Genomic DNA, 22,216 nt, shown 5'->3' with positions numbered 1-22,216 from the left:
AATGTCAGCCTCTATATTAAGACATCGTGAGTGAGGAAATCACCAAAAAACCAAAACTGTTTATTAGCTGTACAATATCAACATTCGTTTTCTGCAATGGAAAATCTTTTTATTAACCTAAGACAATAAAGTTGCAGTATTCTGTTTAAAGACATAACATAGGAGTTTTTTTTTTAAATACCACGTATGGTGCTCTTTCCTGTGAGCTTGCTTTTCTCCACAACTTGGCTATCTGCTTCACTCTAGTAGTCCAGTCTGCAACAGAAAAACACAGCATACAAATTTACAGAACCACAGTAATGACATGTCTTAATAAAAAGTTTGACAAACTACTAACAGTTAAACTTACTCTATCTGTATTTTCATAAATTAATAGTCCTATACTTAGTTCTTGTACAGTATAAAGTTCCTGGCACACAGTAGGCCAAACAGTTTCTGAATGGAGTGTTGCTTCATTAACAATCTCGCCTGCATGGTTGGCAAGTTTTTAAATCAAAGGTCTCAGCAGCCAAGATAAGGTTAAGCCAAATATAATATATTCCCTTAACCATGTAAGATGCTACCAGAACCAAAGCTACAAGTTTTGGAAAACATCTGTACTCTAGAGAAGCCTGTCAGTTTGACCAAAAGAAGCAATCATTATTAAAAATGAGCATCACACCAGCATTTGTGCAGAACAAAGACAGGGAAAAGTAATGATGTCAAGTCATTCCTATGAAATTCAATGTCAAGACAGTACACAAAATGAAGTTTAGATGAGATCAGCAGTTAACAATAAATGTAGAAATGATTCAGCCCATATTCAAAAACAAAAGAAAAAAAAAACTTTGAAAAAGCCAGTAAGAATGGAAATCAGTTGACAGATCAACAGCCTTAACATGGTATTTCATGAGGTTCTAGAATCACATAGTACATTTGTCAAAGAAAATTATGTAAAAATTAAAAAAAACAAAAACGAAAAATTATAGCTCTACTCCAAGGACAATCTATACTGACACAAAGTGACTTAATATAACTAGACATGCTCATCTTTAAATAGCAAATAAAAGTGTGCTTTAAAATAAAATACTTGTGTTTGTTGCTTTAACAGACATCTCTGCACTAAACCACTGATTTCTATTGTTAGATAAGGTAGTACTATTTCTATGTAGAATGAATAAAGAACTGCAAGGGAGACAAATCAAAAAGGCACCTAAAAAGTCAGGGGTCATCCTTAAAAATTTCCTTTCTAGATACCCTTCTAGCAATTTGAAAGAACCATGTGTTGACAGCTGGGAACCAACTACTGCAAGACAGTTTAAATGCCCTTTTCAAATTCCAGTTTGTCTTGCAACATGAACTCAAGATAATAAATCAGCATTTGCTTACAAATGGTCTATAAGTGATATTTCATTCATCCTCTGGTTAATCAGAACTTTCAAAAATGGTACACTGTACCATCTGTTTTTTTTTTCAAATGGGCTGGACAGTTGGGGAGAAGAGGAGATAATACTGAGTTAGTTTCAGAGTGAACAATACTTAGTATTGAGTCTGACTGAGCCTAACTCGATACTTCCGATTAAATGGTAAGCTTCTATTCTAGGAAATTTTTTTTTGTAGAATTACACATATAACACAATACTGACTGCTAGGAGCTAAAGTGATTTCATTAACTGAAATTAACTTTTGGGAGACACGCAAATGGATACAGAGCTTAGGAGCAAGAAAATGCAAGATGTTTCTAGATCCCTAGGGAGTTTTCACACCGTGCAGTCACACTAGATAAAAATTAGTGACGATAAACGGGCTCTCTATGGTTGTAAGAAATAAAAAAAAAAACAAAAACAAAAACAAAAATAAAACTGTCATTACACAAGCAGGAAGCTGGTGACATGGAAAGCGGTGAGTGTCCATGACTTACCAGGGAACTCTTCCTTGAGGTTGGGGAAATTGACATTTGTGTAGAGAACCGGAGCCACTGTCGCCACCTCACCCAGGGCCTCCTCCTTCTCCCACTTGAGTGCACTTCTCTGGGCGTTTGACATCGTATCGCTGTCTCCCTCCACAGTGGGAGCCGATGAGGTCCAAGAGCTGTTAGGGTCACTTGCCACTGGATTAAATGCTGGATTTTTATCCCTGGCAAATAATAAACAACTTTACTTCATAAGCAGAAAGTAACTTTCAAAATACTATGGTCAAGTACAATTTCATTAAACCTATTATTACAAAGTAACAATGATTTCTTACTCAAGATTCCAATAAATGTTAACTACTAACACTGTGCACAATAACTTAGACTAATTAACATTTAGATAACAAAAATGATATCAGCTTCCATAGAAAGGGAAGGCTTTAAAATACCTGGCATCAGTGTAGGGGGACTGTGCTATGGCAGAGAAAGCTCCCAATCCACTTCCAGGAGGCAAAGAATTATGAGGGAGATGAGGACTGGGTCCAATAAGGCCATTCATGAGTGGCATCCGTGAAAAAACATCTTGAAAGAGGAAAACAATAATTCAGTTTGCATATTACTAAAAATAATTTTAAAGTAACAGAAATATTTCTGAAGAAAAATTGTAAAATGACTTAAAGGTAGGATTTCCCCCACAATATTATACTATAAAATGTTTAAAGAGTGACTTTGGGTTATAAAATTCTGAAATCTGGTCTCTGTGATTCTGTTTACTTCGTAATGGTATACTGAAAGTAGCATGTGTTTTGTGGCTGGCAGCCCTGGGCTTGAATCTTAATTCTGCTACTTGTCAGAAGCAGAATCAATCTCTATTTCTATAAAATGAAGGTGTTCTGTAACATAACTGGCATGCTGTGTGTTCCCAGCATAGCTCCCAGTATGCAGGAAGTGTGCAGTACAGACTAACTCTACAAAAAGAATGAATCTCAACAAATGCTAGTTAAGTTTTATCAAATACTCTTTCTCTTCTTCAATCAAAATTTACAAACAGATGTTCCTTATATAAAAAACCACCCATTATTCTTAAATCGGTACTTTCTCTAAAGTGGTTTGGAACAACAAGCAGTATTCCACCTACCATCATCAGTTAGGGGAATACTGCTAAAGATGCATCCACTCTGACTGTGACCTCGCTTGCATTACTTGCAGTTTCAGCCCCAAATACATTGTAATTCTCACTGCAGCTTATTCACAAGCTCCAAATACCTTTTCATCTTCTTTCTAAACAAACATTATTAAGCAAACCATAATAAGACCACCTTGTGTTTCCCTGTAACTCTCAAGCTTGTAACTCCAACCCTTATGGTGACTTCCCACTCTTCTAAACTACTTGGAAATAAGCCAACTGACCTTATCCAAGTAGTGTTTTGTTTTGTTTTGTTTTGTTTTGTTTTGTTTTGTTTTGTTTTGTTTTGTTTGGGGGGGGGGAGTGGAGGAGGGATGACTTTTTTCTGTGTATCTTCAAAAACTGTCCCTATAAACTCATTGTGGTAATCATTTCATGATGAACATCAAATCATTACGCTGTACATCTGAAACTGACATAGTGTTGTATGTCCATTGTATCTCAATAAAACTGGGAGAAAAGCCTTCCAACTCAGCAAGTAATAAATACATGGCCTCTACTGTTACAACACTCGGAACAATATTAGGAGATCTACATCACCAATAAATTACACCAATGAAACACAGTTGCAGAGTTGGTTAATACTTGGCATACCTGGTGAAATGGTGGAGAACTCCTAGTCTGGCCACATGCCATACAATTAGGAAAAAGAGTAACGAAGAGAGTGTCTTGCTCACAGAACGTTCCACGTTGTACAATGTCTTTCAGCTAAACCAGACCCTCTATTACAACTAACTCTCCAGTTCCTGTCTGAGGACACTGGGCTGACTGCCTGCAAGTTCTCAGGCTTTTGTCTCAAGGACAATGGTCCTGGAGCCATTCCAGGTTGAAGCCTGCCCTGCGAAGTGGCAGAACTGGCCCGCTGGATCTGAACTCCACAATTAGTGTCTCAGGACACTTCAGTTCACTCCAGGGATTAGAGTAAGGAGCAAGATTTCTCCATTTATTCCAAGCAGAATGCTACCTCTCTTTCCAACTTCAGTGAAAAGTAGGTTCCATTAAGGAATATGAGACTTTATTGAAAAATATCAAATGTCACTAGGATACATAAAAGCTTCCTTACTGGTAATGAGAATGTGGCCCACCCTGCAGCTCTCTCTCAGCACTGACTACTGTAACCATGATGCAACCACACTGTAATCTTACCCAAGAATAATAGCCAGTACTTACCAGCACTTTACCAAATGCCCAGCACTGTTCTAAAAGCCTTACATGCATGAATTAACTCTCTGGTCCTCACAATAACCCTGTGAAAAGGGTTATTATATGTAGCCCCATTTATGCAAAAAGACCCAGAGAAATTAAATAAATTACTTATTCAAGTAAAATGTAAAGCATTTTTCCCATATTACTATTTTAATTAGGAGCTGGTCTCCCTACTCCCACCTCAAGTCTACTGTATCTTCCCAACCTGGTCATATCTTCTTCATGGCATGAATCATGGTAAGAATGGAAGTCACTTTATGTAACTTTCACTTAAAGTAATTCCAAGTTACTCTTGTCAGTCTTCTGGAAATTTCCCTTCTCCACGTTCTGACCTTCTGTAGAACTGTCACCACATCACCCTCTGCCACTGGCCCATTCTCACCCCTCCCATTAAACTGTTCTGCAAAAGAGCACAACAATCTTATAATCCAATGAAACAATGTCTTTCAAGCACTCACCCCACTTTACAATCTGTCTAATGAACATCATTTCTAAGGTCCTATACCTCCCACTCACTATCTCAATCTCAGGTTTTTTTTTTTTCACTTTCCCCTAACCCTTAAAAGAGGGGATGAAAAGGAGCATGTAATTGCATGCCTAATATAAATCAGTGGAGTTAAGCAAATAACTCATTACATTGAATTAAAAAGACTTCTTCAAGTGTCTAAACTCTACTGGCAGTTTGTTTTCTTAAGAAATCTCACCCTTCCCACAACTTCAATTAGTACCACTACACGGGTGATTCCTACATTTGCATCTATAGCCTTGAACAACTACAATCACCAGTAAATCCCAACAATGTGTGTCTCCCTTTTCTAACAAACTGAAAATGGCTTAACAGTAAATACATTTTATGTCCACTACTGCCCTCCACCATCCTCTACAACACACACACACACGCACACACACAGAGTCTTCTTTGTTCCCCGTTTCTAGTTTCCTGCATGACTGGTTACCCTCTACGCAAGCCTGACTTACACAGTCTAATTCCGTTACATCCCCCCTTGTCCTCACAGCTTGCATCCATTCAGTAGCACAACCCTACTTATTCTAACATTACTGCCTCTCAAATCCATCTCCTCTTTTCAACTAACACTGGAGATATATTTACATGGAACCCAAATTTTCACTCAGTCCCAACTGCAATCAACGCGTCAGTACAACCCTTCATGTCTTAAATTCACTTCCTATACTGACATCAGAGCTACTGTGCCAAAACACGTAACCTGTCAGGTCACCTCAGACCTGGAGGAAAAAGGCCAACTGCCAATGCACAGCTTCCAGAGCTACCTAACACCATCCATCCCCAGTGTGCACCTTCTAGCTTTGTCTTCTTAAACACTTTCTACTTACCCCTCTCCCTTTGCTCTGGAAAATGCTAAAAGTTGCCATTCTTGAGTATCTATGTGTCACCCTATATGTGACCTGATCATGCTTTATCCTTAAATTAGAATTATTATTCTTTCAAACATGAACGTTGAAATTGTAGTGACTCTTAAGGCTCCATGTGAATTATGCTCCAGTGTAATACAAATCAGTTGCACACCTGAATGTCTATGACACTAGGCTTATAAGTTCTTGTGGGTAATCAGCCTTACTCATTTCTGTATTACATACAAGCACCTAGCCAAAAAACAAAACAAACAAACAAAAAAATCCCCTCAAAACCTTTTCAAAAATGAGGCTGCACAGTGAAATGATTTAAACGATTGTAAAACTTAAGAAATGCATCCTTAACTGATTTGATTTCTAAAATACATACTTTTAGTTTTAGGAAACACTTATATATTAAGAGAAATACTGAATAGTTCTTAATCATTAAGAAAGCATATAGGGATAACTAAGGCAAGAAGCACTTATGAGGAGTCTGTTTTATTCAAATGTAAATCCTATGTTTAGTCTAGGAAAAATCAAGGTAAATTTATGTTTAGAGGATAAAATGAAACTAAAATATTTTAATTATGTGCATTATAGAATTTTTCATGTATACACCAAATTGGTAGTAAAGATAACATTAAATTATTTGCACATTTCAGCACTTACAATGAAAACAGTGTATGAGTGTATAAAAACATCATTATTCAACTCTATACAGAATCGTGAAGCAGCGACAACAGGATACACAGAAATGACCCAATGCTCAAATTATCAACACGCACCACCACAGGACCACTCCAAGCTCCTGCCTACAGGAAAATGCCAAATCTGCCACACTATCTCCTTCCCTACTCCCACAAACTTTGATTCTAAGCTATCAGATTGCAGCTCTCCAGAAAGAAGGAGAAAGTAAAGCTTTCAACTTATTTTATAATGAGTTCCAAGCAGGTAGAAGAAAATGAGCCAAAGAAAATAGGCTAATTTTCACAGAAATAGGAACGTCACAGTCAACAGTGGTAGAAAGGCTGATGGTTTACTCTGAAAGGCTGTTCTGAGGACATATTCTGCGTGTGGCAAAGTACACAGTGGTGAAGACAGATGTGGCCCCAGCCTTCAAGGAGCTCGCAATCTAAAAGGAAAACTACAATTACCCAAACGGGCATTCATATTTGCACCACATGCTACTGATGAAAAGCACAGGGACTGCTGTTAAGGTGGTGATTTGTTCATCACTGAGGAGCGACAGTGAAACTGAGACCAGATGAATGAGTCCAAGGCAGCCAGGGGAGAGGCAGCAGTTCTCTAAACATTTTTGCAGGAAAGACTGAGTGACAGTGAGCTAGGACTGAGACAGGGGAAGGGAAGAATGCAGGCACTATTAATACTGGCACTGCCAATAAAGCGAGCAAAAGAATTCTGGTCATAAAGTGGATCATAGATTTCCAGAGGATACCAGGTGTGTAACTGAGATAAGTTCAGAGATGAGCATTTTTCCATCATTACAAAAGAGGACTTTTCCTGTCAGTTTGTATACACTGTTGTTAAGGGACGGGGCTGAATTCACATTAGTGAACACACTGCAGAACCATACTTACGACACTTTTCTAGAGGCGACATACCCTGGCTGTGTAAGGGCAGCAGCTGCGGTGCAGGGGGAGGGGGTGGCTGTGGTAATGGGGCTGGCTGCGTGGTTGCAGGACTAAGCACAGCGGTAAACAAGTCCTCAACATCCTTTCCTCCAAGCTCTACGAGAGAAAATTGTAATGACCACAAGAGCAAAAGACTGTTAGAGCCATAGCATAGGCAATGCCATTTTCATAAACTAAAAAATCAGAACACAAATACCTGGAATTTTATATAACTTTCCAAGAATTGCTCCTAGGATAAAATAAAGAAATGGAAACATTAACAATTACCATCTCAATATACGCAAACAAAATTGCATTTGACATAGCAATGATCAGAATAGAAGTTAAATTATAAGTAAGCATGCAGAAATCTTTGAAAATCGTATTTACTCATGTCTTTTAGAAAACATTTTACCATCTGTGACCATTCTGTCTAGTTCAGGACTGAGGATTCCATCTAGCTGCTCCTCGCTCAATGGTCGCGAACTCTGAGTGACACTCGGCTGGGGCAACGAGGAAGGATCATCAGCGACAGGACCGATATCCATTCCCGCTAGAGGAGCAAGGCGCAGTGACAAAACGTGAGTTCTGAATACTCACACAAAGTGCCTGACACTACACACCTGCATTAATGCACAACACAGGATTAAAATACAGCAACAAAAAGCCTGTAATTCTGAATTAATCTGGATTCTTGTATCAGTCTGGATAGTCAATCAGTAAAAATCAGGCACACTGTATTTGTAAACTTAGATGCCCCTTAAAGTTATATTTTAATCAAAGCAAATACATTTCCTGAGGAACAAAAGAGCACATCTGGTTCTAAATTGCTAATTTCCACACGAAAAACTAAGCATCATATTATTAAGACAGGAATCTCCAAGAATCGATACACAATGTTCAACATACAAGTAACTGCTTTAACTTGGAAAACTGATTTCAAATGCATGGTCCAACTATCACATGCAGTTTGTGAAACAATTAAATTTCACACAAATTAATGGAAAGAGATAAAATTGTTAATTAATGCTTAGTAAAAATTATCCTTTTGTGAATAATCTCTACTACAGATCGTATTTTTGAAATATTCTGTAGTCACAAATGAGATACAGATTATATTTAAAACAGGCTTTATCTCATATAAACTGGTTTTTAGGCAACAGTCACATTTAAACATGGTCTACCATCTACTTTCTTTATCATGCTTTCTCAATATTATCCAAAAGTAAAACTTCATCTGCTCTTATCTGAACTCTAGAACACTTGGGTAATATTACAAGTTACATATTAACAAAAATAAGACCATTCATTCATTCAAAATAAAAAAGAACACTACAGAGAAAGTCATCCAAAGCACAGTACAGTTGTACCATGCTTTAGCCGCACACACAGAGGGAAAAGCAAAGTATGGATTAGTGACAAATTAGCACTATAAAACAAATACACATGCACCTACAGGTTGCTTCAGCTGAAATCACTATGGGGGGGAAAAAAGACTACTTCTAGTCAGCCGTCATCCATTGCTCAATTTCTTACCAAATGGAAAAGGTGAGCTCTCAACCTGGAAAGTGCATAAATCAAGACCTACAAGACCCAAACCAAATAAAATGGATGATTACCACATGAGCGGGAGTGAGGGGCAACGCAAACAAAAGAAGAAATAAGATACAGCAGGACTCAAGGCAACAAGCCTTCAACTGGATGCAATTAGAAAGACAACGGAAATTAACTAACTTGCTAACTTGCTATTTCTCTATTAAACAGGAAGGCCAAGGTAGATCAAATAAAACGATGAGTTCTTTGACAATGCCAAAAAAAAAATTTTTTTTTTTTCAGTTTCAGAGAAAAAGACTAAGCTTGTTTCACACACATAAACCTCTCACATCACAAAGCAGACACTAGGCAAATAGCATTCATATATACCTGAATGATCAACTGATTTTGCAAGGTCATCTGAAATTATTCCAAGAATGTCCTCATCTGTGTTTAAGACTTCAGAAATATCAGCTAAGGGGTCGTCAGCTGTACCTGAGCACAGTGAGTAAAAATACTTAGTGAGTCTATTTTCCTAGCCATTAAGTTCTAAAATGCTCTCACTCATCTAACCATTTACTAAATACTTTTACGAGTATAGCAGGTGCTGAGGGAGGTATCAGAATTATAAAAAGATTATTACTTCTAAACCAAGGAATTTTTCATAGAGAAGGCAGTCAACTTTTTGAATAAGAAAACATTAAAAATGAATACTGTTTTGGTTTTGTGGCTGCCATATATTAACAATAAAATAAAATTTAATATAAAAACCTACAATAAAGGCAATAACATAAACAACATCGGGGAGAGGGGCATCAAGCCTTACATGGTCAAAAATCTGAATATAACTTACAGTGAGCCCTCCCCATCCCCATTTCCACGTCTGCAGAGTCAACCAACCATGGACTGCTTAGGAATGCTGTACACATTTAGTGAAAAAAATCCTCATGTAAGAGGGCATTTGCTGTTCAAGGGTCAACCGGATAACGGAAGTCGTTGGAGGGTTGACGCCTAGGAGAGGATGTGACTGCTATCTGCCACGTGCAGAACAGATGGGTAGAGAGGGGTAAGGAGTACAGGCAGGACTGCAGATGGGTCAGTCAGCAGGCTAGCTGGGAAGGGGGTGCTAGCTGGGAAGGGGGTGCTAGCTGGGAGGGGTGCTAGCTGGGAAGGGGGTGCTAGCTGGGAGGGGGTGCTAGCTGGGAGGGGGTGCTAGCTGGGAAGGGGGTGCTAGCTGGGAAGGGGGTGCTAGCTGGGAAGGGGGTGCTAGCTGGGAGGGGGTGCTAGCTGGGAGGGGGTGCTAGCTGGGAGGAGGTGCTAGCTGGCACTGCAGTGGCAGCAGTGGTTGGTCTGGGATATCACTGGAAGACAGCGACAAATTTGCGGATGTATTAGATGCGGAATGTGAGATATTGAAGGGTCAAGGAGAACTCCAAGGTTTTCTGGTCTGATCAGGTAGGAAGATACTTAAACAACCTTTAGTAATTATATTAGTCATTGAAGTTAAGGACCATTTGAAATTTCTAATCCATTTTGACCGTATTTTTACTTAAGAAAAAAGAGAGAAGAGGAGGACATAAAATTCATACTCTAGATTCTAGATCAAATATTGCTGTGAAACACAAATAGTCTGTCCCATTAAACATATACTTCTCAAACAGAATTTATACATGCATAAAAATACTACAATTTTTCAAATTGAAAGCTAACCTGAGTTTTGCATGTCCAAATATTTGTAAAGTTTTTATGAAATGAAATTATTTCAATAATGTACTCTCTAGACAACAGTGCAGGTGAAATTTTAAAATCCTGGGTAATTCCTTGTGTGTGTACTTGTGTGTTTTAAACCAATGGAATTCTACTAATCAAATTATAACCAACATTTTTTTAAGACCATGTTCTAAAAGTTTACCCCTACCAGAAGAGATTTTGCATCTTATCAATAAGTCACTAAAATTGATATAATGGACTACACTGGATAAAATGTGTTTAAAAAAAAAAACAGCTGTTACTTTAAAATTCCCCATTATAAAGGCAAAGGAGTGGTTCAGCTACACAGAACATTACATTTAACCTAGGTTTTGAAATCGGTGTTATTTCATCCTCTTGTCTTTCCTTTATCATTAAAGTCTTCCTTTAGCAGTTTTGTGGAAAAAACAACTTCAAATTAAAAAAAAAAAATAGCATATATTGTCTTTCCTGTCACAATGTCTTCTCTACAACCTCAGTTCTCTTCCTTAGAAAAACTCAAGTGCAATTAACTTCTATATAAGTCTTTAATGGCTAGTCAAGATTTTTATAAGACATTCTTCATAGCAAGATACCCTTTGAAGGACTGACAAGTCCTTCACTATGCCTTATTTTAACAGCATACTGATGTGGATGAGAGCAGGTAAGTACTTAAAACAGAACTAAAGTGAAAATATTGCTAACATTAAACAAACAAAAAGCATGGCCTTTAGTCCCATGCTTCAATTTCCTCTCTGTTATAAGCACAGCCACATGCATGCATATGATGGGGGTATTTTTGCTTCTAATTATTTCAAGAAGTTAAAATAAAAAATAAAAGCCTGCATTTCAATCCAGGATAATGCCAATTGAATGATGCTATAACTACTTAATATATCAAAAGTCATCTTTCAGTGGAAGGCTGCCTTAAGATTATTTTCCAAACTGAGTTTATAAAATTGAGTAACCACTGTACTTCAATGGCAAAAAGGAAGCTAGTCAAAAGCACATTAAACTTATAATTAAAAGTAAGATAAAAATACAAGGGGGGGTATTCTGTGACGACAGCTGTTAGACACCAACTAGTTAAACGGTGAGAGCCTTGCTGACGTTACCATTGCGTTACAAACACTAAGCTCTCATACCTTCCTCTGATCCTAAGTAGTCCCACAGTCACTGTATCTCGGGAGTGGTTCTCAATACAGGGCAGTTTTGCAGGGGATATGTGGCACATTTTTGATCATCATGATGTCATGAGGACAGAGATGCTGCTAAGTAACCTGCAGTGCACCAGACACCTCCCTCCTCCAACAGAGGTTTACTGGCCCAACCCATCAGTAGTGAGAAACTGACCTAAAGCAGTGTCACACTTTATCAACACAGTCTATCAGCCTGTTCCCAACTACAGGACTCTTTTTTCCTTTTTTGAATTTCTTTGGACTATGTAATTAACAAAAATCTACCTTAAGTTCAAGACTATTAATATTTATAACTCACCAACTATGGCTAATTACACTCCCTTACGTTACCCTCAGCAAACTGTAAACCAAACACTTTCCTCTGCAATTCGTCAGAGTTGATTCGGTGGTAGTTACACAGATAAATTTACTTGCCAAATCTTATAGACCGTTTCACTTAAAATAGTTGCATTTGCTGAATGCAAGCTACACTTCAAAAGTTGATTCTTAAAATGCATATGAGGCCTAAGTAAATCATTTCAAAGGTTTAATTAAAAGGAAGATGAATATCATGTGATAAAGGAAACATCTGTGGTTTATTGCACATACCGTGAGTTCCAGGTTTTGCTGGAGTTGAGGATGAACTAAGTAGTGGATCTAAGGAAGCATCCAAGAAATTTGTGTTCATGTTTGTTTTATATGAAAGTTGAGCTGTATCTTCTGATAGATTATCTAAGCTTAGCTTGTTTTGTCTACTTGTATCTAGAAGATCTTTTCCAAAGAAAGCTTCCTAGACAAAGATAAGCACATATGAAAATGACTGACTTATTTATAAAATTCTAAAATGCCAACAGATAATTCTGCAATCATTTTGACAAGAAGGCAGAAATAACAGAAAAGCTTAGTACTTAACAATATGGAAGTTGAACACAGAAATAAACAATATAAACAACATAGAAATACCCTGTCAATACTTTTATATAGACTCTCCTTATTTTAAAAGATTTTTTAAAGTTTTACTATAAACAAATAAAATTATGCAACTACAACCACACAATTCTGCAAAACGTGTTTCTAGCAACTATAGTATAATTCAATTCCAGATCACACTACAAATAAATTTAAAAAATGATAGATTTACAATACTATGGCACCTTAATTCATATTATAAGAAAAATTGAAGCTTCGTGAATATCACGGATATTTACAGATTATGTGCAGAGGGCAGCACAGAGTTTGATCTACAGCTTTAGTATTTATACACTCCATGTAGAGTTAGTGATCTCGCACTGATTCAGATTACCACATTAAAGACTTCACACGCTGTAAATCTGAAAGAGTTTTTTATAGTCATTTTAACCACAAACTATATGTACAAAATCTACTGCTATTAAAGGCTTTTGGCTTTTTGTTTGAACTTTCCTCCATTTCAATCTACCTTCTCCACTGTAGGGATCACTGTGTCACGCTGGGCTCCTTACAACTCTAGGATCTTTCCCAGGGAAGCCCTGGGGACACCCTTCACTTACTTCAATGCAAAAACTCTGCTCTAATCTATTTTTTTTTGTGATGTGGTCTGTCTGGAAAAGGAATCCTTGGTAGAGGGCAATTCTGCAGTAACCACCAACATTTAATATAGTATTGCTAAATATACATACACAAAAAAGGTTCACTGCAGCATTTTTTTTAATAATACCAGAAAGTGATAACAGCCTCAATGTCTGTCAAAAAGCTTGACTAAATGAACACCCAGACTACAAAATACATTTTTTAAAAAAGGACGTAGAACCATGCTGTCAAAGAAAAGCTTTAAAATACAGTAATAAAGAAAATTGAGTGATATGTCCAGTAAAACATAAAATACAAACCAAGACTATTGTGACTATGCAAAAATAAATTATTTAGAAAGTTCTGAAAGGATAAACTGTGAGCTGTTCACTTTTGAGAAGGGATAAAGGAGGAGGTATGTGAAGTCCGGCAGAGGAGATGAATATTTGATTTGGAATTTTCACATTTTTTTAATGAACAAGTTATTTCACTATGAAAAAGAAATATGAAAATTCACAAAGATAAATCACTGGACAGAAGGCAATTTGTTTCTTATACCAGGAATGTTCTTATCATTAGGAAAAATGCTAAATAAAAGAAAGCATCTTAGAATTTCATAGATCATTTATTCAATGCCTTCAGTATAAATCTGAGACCACCATTAGCAAGTTTTTTCTTTATGTGACTCATGATGACTTCAGTGGTATTTATCAAACACTGTATCATTCTTATTAATTTGGTAGCTTTTTATTTCATGCGGTTAACATAAGGGTGTGGCTCCACATGGTTTCTAACTTGATATTCAGTGATGCCCAGAACCTGGAGACTTTGGATCTACTACAGAGGTTCCTACGGCCATGCAGCACCACCAGCTCTGAGTAGACCACGTAAATATTTCCACCAGGCAGGTAATACAATTATTTATAGTTTATCTTGACACTGTTATGATTAATAAAGAAAAACTAGAAAAATTGGAATTCCTAATGGGTTTTTATCACTATATATTCCCAATTTTTTGGTGAAAAATCATACGATGTCCAAGAAACAGAACCACTACAAAAGCTTTCTTTACATCAAAAAAAGCTATATATCACTGATGTACACCAGGGGAATTACACCTTCACACCACAAGAAACAATCCAGCTCAAAAGATTAAGATTACAATAGTAATCAGGAAATTAGATATACTATTTTTAAAGGCTTTTTGGACAAAGTATGAAATGGTCAGTTTTCATACTTTCATTCAAAAACTAAAGAAAGCTTCCTAAATACAGATTACACTTTACAGAAGGATCAGCAGGAAGAGGAGGAGGGTGTGTCATCTACTCAGTTCTCCCAGGAAGGACTATTAAGGGAGGAGGTGAAGGGAACGGGAGACAACACCACAAAGGATGCAACTGAAGATAATTCAAACAGTAAATGGGTCTATTTCCTGAACAATAAAATTGCTGTCATGTATTTTTTAAGGGTACAAAGCTGTAATGAAGGGGTATCTGATGGGATTAAGGGGAAAATTAAACATTTATTAAAGACAGAAAAAAAAGTAAGGCACAGAGTTAAGCACTTTATATACATAATCCTTCATCTCTCAACTTTTCTGTGCAGCAGGTATCACCACAGTTTTATAAATGAGAAAACCAAGGCACACAGATATTAAATAGAACAAGAACACACATCTGTCTGGTAGCAGAGTGGTGTTTCAAAACCAGGACGCGATTTTAAAGACCCATCTTCACTCAGTGAACACAATTACTGTAACCTGTCTTGGCAGAGGGAGCTGTCCACCAGACTTGGGTTAGGGGAGCACATAAGTGTGACTGCCTTGAAAGAAGGAGCTTTCTCAACGCTAATAGTCCTCGTCTATCTTATGAAATATTTAGGAGTGAAAAACTGGGATAAAAAAGAACTTCATGAAAGGTATCAAAGCACAAGAAAAGGTCAATGTAATTTTAGGGGCCCCTGTAAGGTAAAAATGGGATTTATGATCACTAATTAAAAACAAAACAAAGAAAACACGTACAAAAACAACAAAATGGGTTGTCAAAACTCAAAACATCACTTTACATTTCTCTCATTAATAAATACATAATATAAAGTAAAATATTACTTGTAAATAAGCAGGGAAAATTTCTTCAAGTTTATTTTTCCTTTTTCGGTATCTCTTCTTTATTTTTTCAGTGTTTTCAGTAACAGAAACAGATTCATCAACTAGCGTGTCTGGCAGCTGCTCACTCCAGCCTGAAACAACAGGCACACTCATAAACACACGGTTCTTAGCTTTTCAGGTAAACCCACCAACGGCAATTTCACAGCTGACCAACAGCACACAGCTCCACAGAGCCAAATGAACAAACAAGTTTTTTCTTTTCTTTCAGTTTTGAGATATAATATACAACAAAACATAATTTTAAGGTATACAGCATAATGACTTGACAAACATGATTTTCCACAAAAAGATTTCAATGCAAGTTTTAAATACCATAAAAACTTTTCATTTCATATCACTATCAGCATGTTTCCTACTGTTTCTTAGCATTTCCTTACTCGCAAGGCAGAAACTTGGTTGTTCCGTTTTTAAAGTCAGTATTTTGTTAAAGATTGAAAGAAGAAATACACACTCTAATGAGTACGGAGAAATAGGTACTCATACGCTACTAATGGGAATCTAGCAGGTACAATCCTTTTGTAGAGTTTATTGTGAATATCCAACAAAAGGCTTTTTAAAACTGTGTGTCCTTCAATCCAGCAATCCCAAGTTCAGGGGTTTATTGCAAATTAGTTATCTGTAGTATACACATGCTGATAAAATATGACTATCTATGAATATGCTCATAAATACGCTATGAATGCTCAATCTTAAAATCAGAGAATGCAAAAATCCAAAACAGTGGACTACGAAATTAGCAAAGAAACAAGTACACCACTTAAAGCAGGTAAGCGAGGAACCAAATGATACTCTCATGTACTTCTTAAGGCAAATGGCGCATTCCTTCTGAAAATGCATGTAGGCCCTTTCACTGCCAGACTGCATAGGTGGACTGACTCTTCTGAAAAACCACTAAATATAGTGGATTAACATTTTTGAAACAACTTTTAAAAATATACTAGTAATCTAGCCAGAAAATAATTCTCCAAGACCAAAAATTACGGTAAAACAGGAGCCACAAAAATAAGCAAAGAACCAAATAAAGCTCTGTGAAATTTTGCTAAAATCTAGTGACCCTGAACTCTAGTTTTCAGAACCTTATGAGCAATGGGGAACAGAAGACAAAGACCACAGCCGCTTCCTGGGGTGGAGATTAACCAGAGGCGCCTGGCATACAGGTGGGACCCTGAAGGACTCCACACCCAGGGTTGGTTTAATGAGATACACACACATCCCCCCCAGTTCCCCTGGTCCTCCACGCATCACTCACCTCCGCTTCCCTCTCCCCCCCCACCGACAGCAAAAAAAACTGCTTGTCATCTCATCACGGAATACAGTGCTGTGTAGAAAGGCAAAAAAACTAAAATCTTCCCCGAGAGTTTACAAACTCATATAAGCCCTGATGCATAAGAAGTCTGAATTTATATAATGTAGGTGGACCAAAAAAACTTCAAGCTAAGAATTTAGCTTAAAGGAGTCCTAGGGTAGCAGCATCTAACGTTCCTGCCAGCAACAAATGGGAATACTCTCTGAAGGAACCCGGCTTTAATTCGGTCCTCAAGAAAAAGTTAAGAGAATATTCTAAAGAATATGGGCTGTCATAGTTAAAAAACAAACTTGTTTGTTTTGTTTTGTTTAATATATATGTCTCTGTCTCACACAATAAACACAATGAAATGAGGCACCAGGAGACGGGGCCAGGAGATACACAGTAGAATCAGGTGTGCAAAGGCTTTAGAAACTTCATGTTTTATATCAATTAGATACATGAAGAAATAAATGACTGAAACAAAAAGGAATAAGCTGTAAAAAGAAATTACAAAGTGTTTAAATATCAAAAAGGTAGTTTAGAAAAGAAAACAACGCATATTAAATATACATTAAATGACTGGATGACACAGATGAAGAAAAAATACTGAACTAAATGATAAAACTAAAATTATTTAGAGGACAGAACAAAGACGGAGATGGAAAACATGAGAAAGTTTCATTGAACATATCACATTTCTTAACTGGGGCTTATTATAGCCTTGTTAAGTCCTATTAGAAACTTCTTTAAAACCACCATGGCACTAGCTCTTAAAAAGGTGCAGCAATATGTTTTAGAAGTTCACAGGCCAAAACCCATCACACAATAATGCAAGAACTCTGTTACTGACTAAAGTCTTCATTAGAACCAGTTAAGCTATGGCTTAAGCAATGATTGAGCTTTCTTTGAAACTCTAAGTAAGGATGACATACTAAAAATATTTATTGGAGTACCCTGTCATTTTCAACTAAACAACCCCAAAATTTCTGATTTTATGCCAAGTAGCTAAGGCAGGGAAAGAAAGCCCTTTTATGATCGAACACAAGGCACCAAATTTAACTAACTGATTCAGTCCCTAAACTGTTTACATTTAACAAAGGAAAAAAATTGCTAAAAAATCTCAAAGCAATACAGTCTACTGGATTTAAATAAATTCTTTATCAAACTTAAGTTCTCTACTGCAGGCATGAACAATACAGGCACTCAAATCCTTTGATCAACAAGAAACAATAAAACTGTAACTGTAGCAACTATTTAGGATAGCTCTTTTCAATAGGGAATATCAAGACAAAGGGGTTAAATCAAGCAGAATCAGCACCATACCATCATCTCTGCTAGTTAACTGCTCAGAAACGGAGCCTGAGGAATCCTTTCTGATCACAGATCTTTTGGTTTTCCCTTGTCCAGTTCGACTTCTCTGCCGCACCATAAATCCACCAATACCTACCCAAAAGAGAAATTAGATAATCCTATAAATAACAAATTTCTCCCTGTGTTTCCACAGTAAGTAGGGTGGTATTGCTTAAATAGTGAGGCATTTCCCAAATTCAATATAGGCCACTTTAAATCAATCATCTTGTTTTAATGCAAAATACAAGAGTTTGGAAATAAGCAAGTAAAAGAGGTCAAAGCTACTGTTAGCTTGTAACTAACAAACAGGATTAAAAATTTATTCAAGTACAGAAGACTGCATGTATTTATTTCCTCTCCTAAGCAATGTCAGAGCAAACGTTACAGGAATTTACTTAGTGCCAGCAACTCATTATCACCATTCAAGCTATTCGTGCATTAGTTGAGGGAGAACAGATACAAGATACACACTAAACCAGACAATCCAAGTAAAATCAACATGACTTTGGGGGTAATGTGTCTAGTCACTCCCAGATAACACCCTCAGACATGAGCCACAGTCAGACAGCTCTGTAGCAGGAGCACGGAATCTGTGGCCAGTTTAACACTGCTTACTAGTCAATAGTGGGCAAGTTATTTCACTTTTCATTGCTTCAGTTCCCTCACTGGGGAAATACAGATAATGTATAGCACCTGCTCATATACATGTTATAAGCATTAAATAAATTAATTCATGTGAAGAGCTGAGAATAGTGCCTGACACATAGTAACACAAACAGCTCTTGCCACGGGATACAGAGCCTAACAATATACTTTGTGACCTAATGGGCCCCTCAAATGGGTCTCTTATATGGATGACTCCAGTTAAGGCAGAAAAAGGGGGGGGGGGGGGGGAGAAAAAAGAAAACCCAACATTAAATGTAAGTTCCTAAAAGGAATTTGGCAGAGCCTAAGAAAGTGCATTTATAAGTCTCAGAATTGAGAAGAAATGAAATCATTTTCATATAACAATCTATAGGCCCTATACATGGCCCATCTGTAAGAAAAGTAACCTTTCAAGGTCTTGCAGAATACAAAGTTTTTTCCTTATACATCAAAAGGTATTTAGACTACTGTTATCAATAAAATATAAGCAATCAGAATAAAGATTGAACTGACTCAATATAATACCTCATTCATTGATAAACAGACATTAATAAACTGCCTAAAGAAAGCCTATAAGTCCTGTCTTGTGCCCATTTCAGTAATTTTTCCCAGTAAGGCAAATAAAATTTGGCAAGCAAGAAAGCTTCTCTCTCTCTTCCCAGAGGGAGAGAAAAGAAGAGAGTTTTAATTAGTCACATTATTAACTATGTATTTTGACTATGAATTTTAGGAGGTGTAAGAACCCATAAACACAGAAATAAGTTTAAGAAACAAAACTATTAGAAACTGAATGCTAAAAATTAAAAGAATTATGAAAGTACACACCAAGGAAAAATACAACAGCTTTAAAAGTCCAAGTATAAATAAAAGCACATCTAGCAAAGCATCAAATAAAATGGGTAATATTCAGGATAAGCATTAAAATGACTGATTGTGATTGTGAATTTTTCACATAAAAAGCATATTCAAACACTTCAGTTCTTTCATCTATACATACAAGTTTTAGTTTAGAGAGTTGTTAAGAAGTCATATTTCATCCTGATTATTTCATTATCACTGAAGCCCTCAATGTTAAATTTTTCTTGAATTAACTGAGTTTTGATTATACTAAAATGTCTAGCTCAGGCACCAGACCTGGTCTGTATGGTTTCCTTTTTCTCTTTTTGACACCCTCTGTTCCTTCTGCTCCCTTGGTTTCATCATCCACAGCTTCCCGTTCAGGACTGGATTCTGATTTTCCATCACAATCCATAAGTTCCCCTTCTGGAAAAAAGTACACATACAGACAAAAGTTGGAAAAAACTATCAAATACACAATTTCTACATAATAGGCAATACAAAGCAAAGTGGCTGCTGAGCCGTTCTAATCATGCATCCGCGCTGATAGGGAAAATACAGAAAGAGAAGGAAAAGGCCCCAAATGGCTGTAAAACTCATGCTACTTAATGTGTTGTTCTCAGGAAATGAAACGTATACGAATCAGAGAAAGGAAAACACACAGAGAACACTCAAAAAAGACAATTATAAATCAATCAGCACTTAACATATCATTTCCCTGCTTTAATTATGTGTTCAGGTCCAGGATCCAAGGCTGTCTCTCTAGCCTACAACTCTTGAGCTCCAACTATATCTGTAAGTGGATATTACCTAGTTACTGAAAACTACGTACAAAATTGAACTACTAACTTATGATAAACCTTCTCCCTTTTCTGGGTTTAACCTACCATCATTAAAAGCAAGGAAATGTGCACTGCAGAAGCCAGAATCCTGGGGTACAGCCTTGAAATTCCTAATTTCTTTTCTCTTATAATCAAAACTCCTTAATAGCCCTCAAAAACATTTTATTTCTTTTTACTACCATCTGGGTCCGATTGTGATTTACTGCAATGCCCTCCTCTCCTACCTAGCTTCCCTGACTCCAAGTTTACCTTCCTCTCAAATCAGTTCTTTAAATTGAGGCCTAAATGATCTTTCCATAAATATGCATCAACTGTCTGCCTAAGAATCCTTTGTCTTTCCAGTGGTCTCAAAATGAAGTTCAAATTGCAAGGCCATTATAATAGTCTCTTGTGAACTCTCCTGCTTCACCTCACTCCAATACTGCCAGGCATGCTCAGGTCCTCAAACACATCAAGCTCTTTCTTCCACTACCTCTCCAACCTCCACTTTCCAACTGCTCATCTTTCAAGGTTCATTGTAACTGTCACTGTCTTAGAGAATCCTGGTATTCAGACAAGGTTACCTTCCACAGTTACATGCTCCTGTACGGTATCATCATGCTTCATCTTAATTGTTCTTTTAACGTCCATTTCCTTGCTAGACTATATTCTCCTTAAAATAGGTATCAAGACTCTTATTAACAGCCGCATCCCTCAGCTTGGTGCGTAATAGGGTGTTCAATAAGTATTTCACTGGTGTAATCTCATCAATTCCTTCCTCCTAGACATACACAGTAGTTCTTCACAAGCCCCAAGTCACTTAAAACATCAAAATGAACTACTGTTCAATGATACTGGGAAATGGGTTCTATGTAAGAATCAGAAGGGTTTTCTCCCAACCACACAGACCTGAAAGCACACTACTACAAAAGAAACGAGGATTAGTTGATAATACACAAGAGACAGACCCATTCTAAGACATCACCTCTCACCTGGACAAATGCAACAGCCTCCTAACAGAACTGCGTGCCGCAACTGTCGGGCTTAAAAGTCCGTTCACATCGCAGCAGAGTGCTCCTCCCAGCCAGCGCCTTCGCACTGGCTTCCCTGTGTCTGCGATGCTCTTCCCTCAGACGGTCAAGCGGCTCGATCACAACTTTCAAGGCTCTGCTCAAATACGGCTTTTGGCTCCTCTGCTCCCTCACACCGCTGTCTGCATTCCCGCTCACTCTATTTTTTCCACAGCACTCACCAAACACATTTTTATTAATTACTACATTCTATATTTTTGATAGTCTTTTCTCCAAACACTAAATTGTAAGTTCCATGAGCAGAGAATTATATCTGCTTTGTTCACTGATATGACTTCCAACATCTGGCACACACACAGCAGGAGTTCAATAAATATTGTTCAGTGTTAAAATGTGATGAAACAGAAGTAATTATTATTTTATTTCTGAATCAGCTGAAGAGAAATAACCACCCTAAAAATAAGGAAGCCCATAGTGATTTTCTTCAGAGATAAGCAAAAATAAAACTCATACTAAATCTAATGCCACTAAAATTATTTTTTCATTTCAATTCAACTAGAAGAAACTTGATATGTATTCTGACCAAAAAAAGTCTATAAACAGATGGTTTATAATGAACATCTGTGAATATGAGCTGATACTTGAAGATGAATGACGGCTCTTCCTTTTACAGAATGCATGGATGGAGTTACACTTTAACTTAACCACAGAAATCAAGCTCGCAGCACCTGAGGAGGTTTACGCAGCTACCTAGCAAACTCTGACTTCTCCCATCTGTGATCCTCAAAAACATGGTGCTCCG

General features: G+C 37.1%; 1 protein-coding gene across 17 annotated transcripts in view; it reads right to left on the bottom strand.

Moving 5' to 3' along the window:
* KMT2C (lysine methyltransferase 2C) overlaps positions 1-22,216 on the bottom strand; it is a 237,423-nt gene that overhangs the window by 43,818 nt on the left and 171,389 nt on the right. For 11 of the 17 annotated variants that reach the window (XR_012507989.1, XM_074366700.1, XM_074366699.1 and 8 more), the window contains 12 exons: positions 19,860-19,988; positions 18,054-18,173; positions 15,383-15,513; positions 12,337-12,517; positions 9,212-9,316; positions 8,825-8,872; positions 7,704-7,841; positions 7,506-7,538; positions 7,256-7,405; positions 2,341-2,473; positions 1,901-2,115; positions 182-255 (listed from right to left, as the gene is read on the bottom strand). Coding sequence is in view for 16 of the 17 variants with exons in the window: in XM_074366700.1 (XP_074222801.1) it covers positions 182-255; positions 1,901-2,115; positions 2,341-2,473; positions 7,256-7,405; positions 7,506-7,538; positions 7,704-7,841; positions 8,825-8,872; positions 9,212-9,316; positions 12,337-12,517; positions 15,383-15,513; positions 18,054-18,173; positions 19,860-19,988 (1,457 nt within the window). In the remaining variant the exon portion in view is untranslated. The remainder of the gene's footprint in view (positions 1-181; positions 256-1,900; positions 2,116-2,340; positions 2,474-7,255; positions 7,406-7,505; positions 7,539-7,703; positions 7,842-8,824; positions 8,873-9,211; positions 9,317-12,336; positions 12,518-15,382; positions 15,514-18,053; positions 18,174-19,859; positions 19,989-22,216) is intronic. The other 6 variants (XM_074366715.1, XM_074366714.1, XM_074366708.1 and 3 more) reach the window with 3 other exon arrangements.

Source organism: Camelus bactrianus, chromosome 7 (genome assembly GCF_048773025.1).
Source record: "Camelus bactrianus isolate YW-2024 breed Bactrian camel chromosome 7, ASM4877302v1, whole genome shotgun sequence".
Classification (NCBI taxonomy): Eukaryota; Metazoa; Chordata; class Mammalia; order Artiodactyla; family Camelidae; genus Camelus; species Camelus bactrianus.
This window is presented reverse-complemented; position numbering and strand designations above follow the sequence as displayed.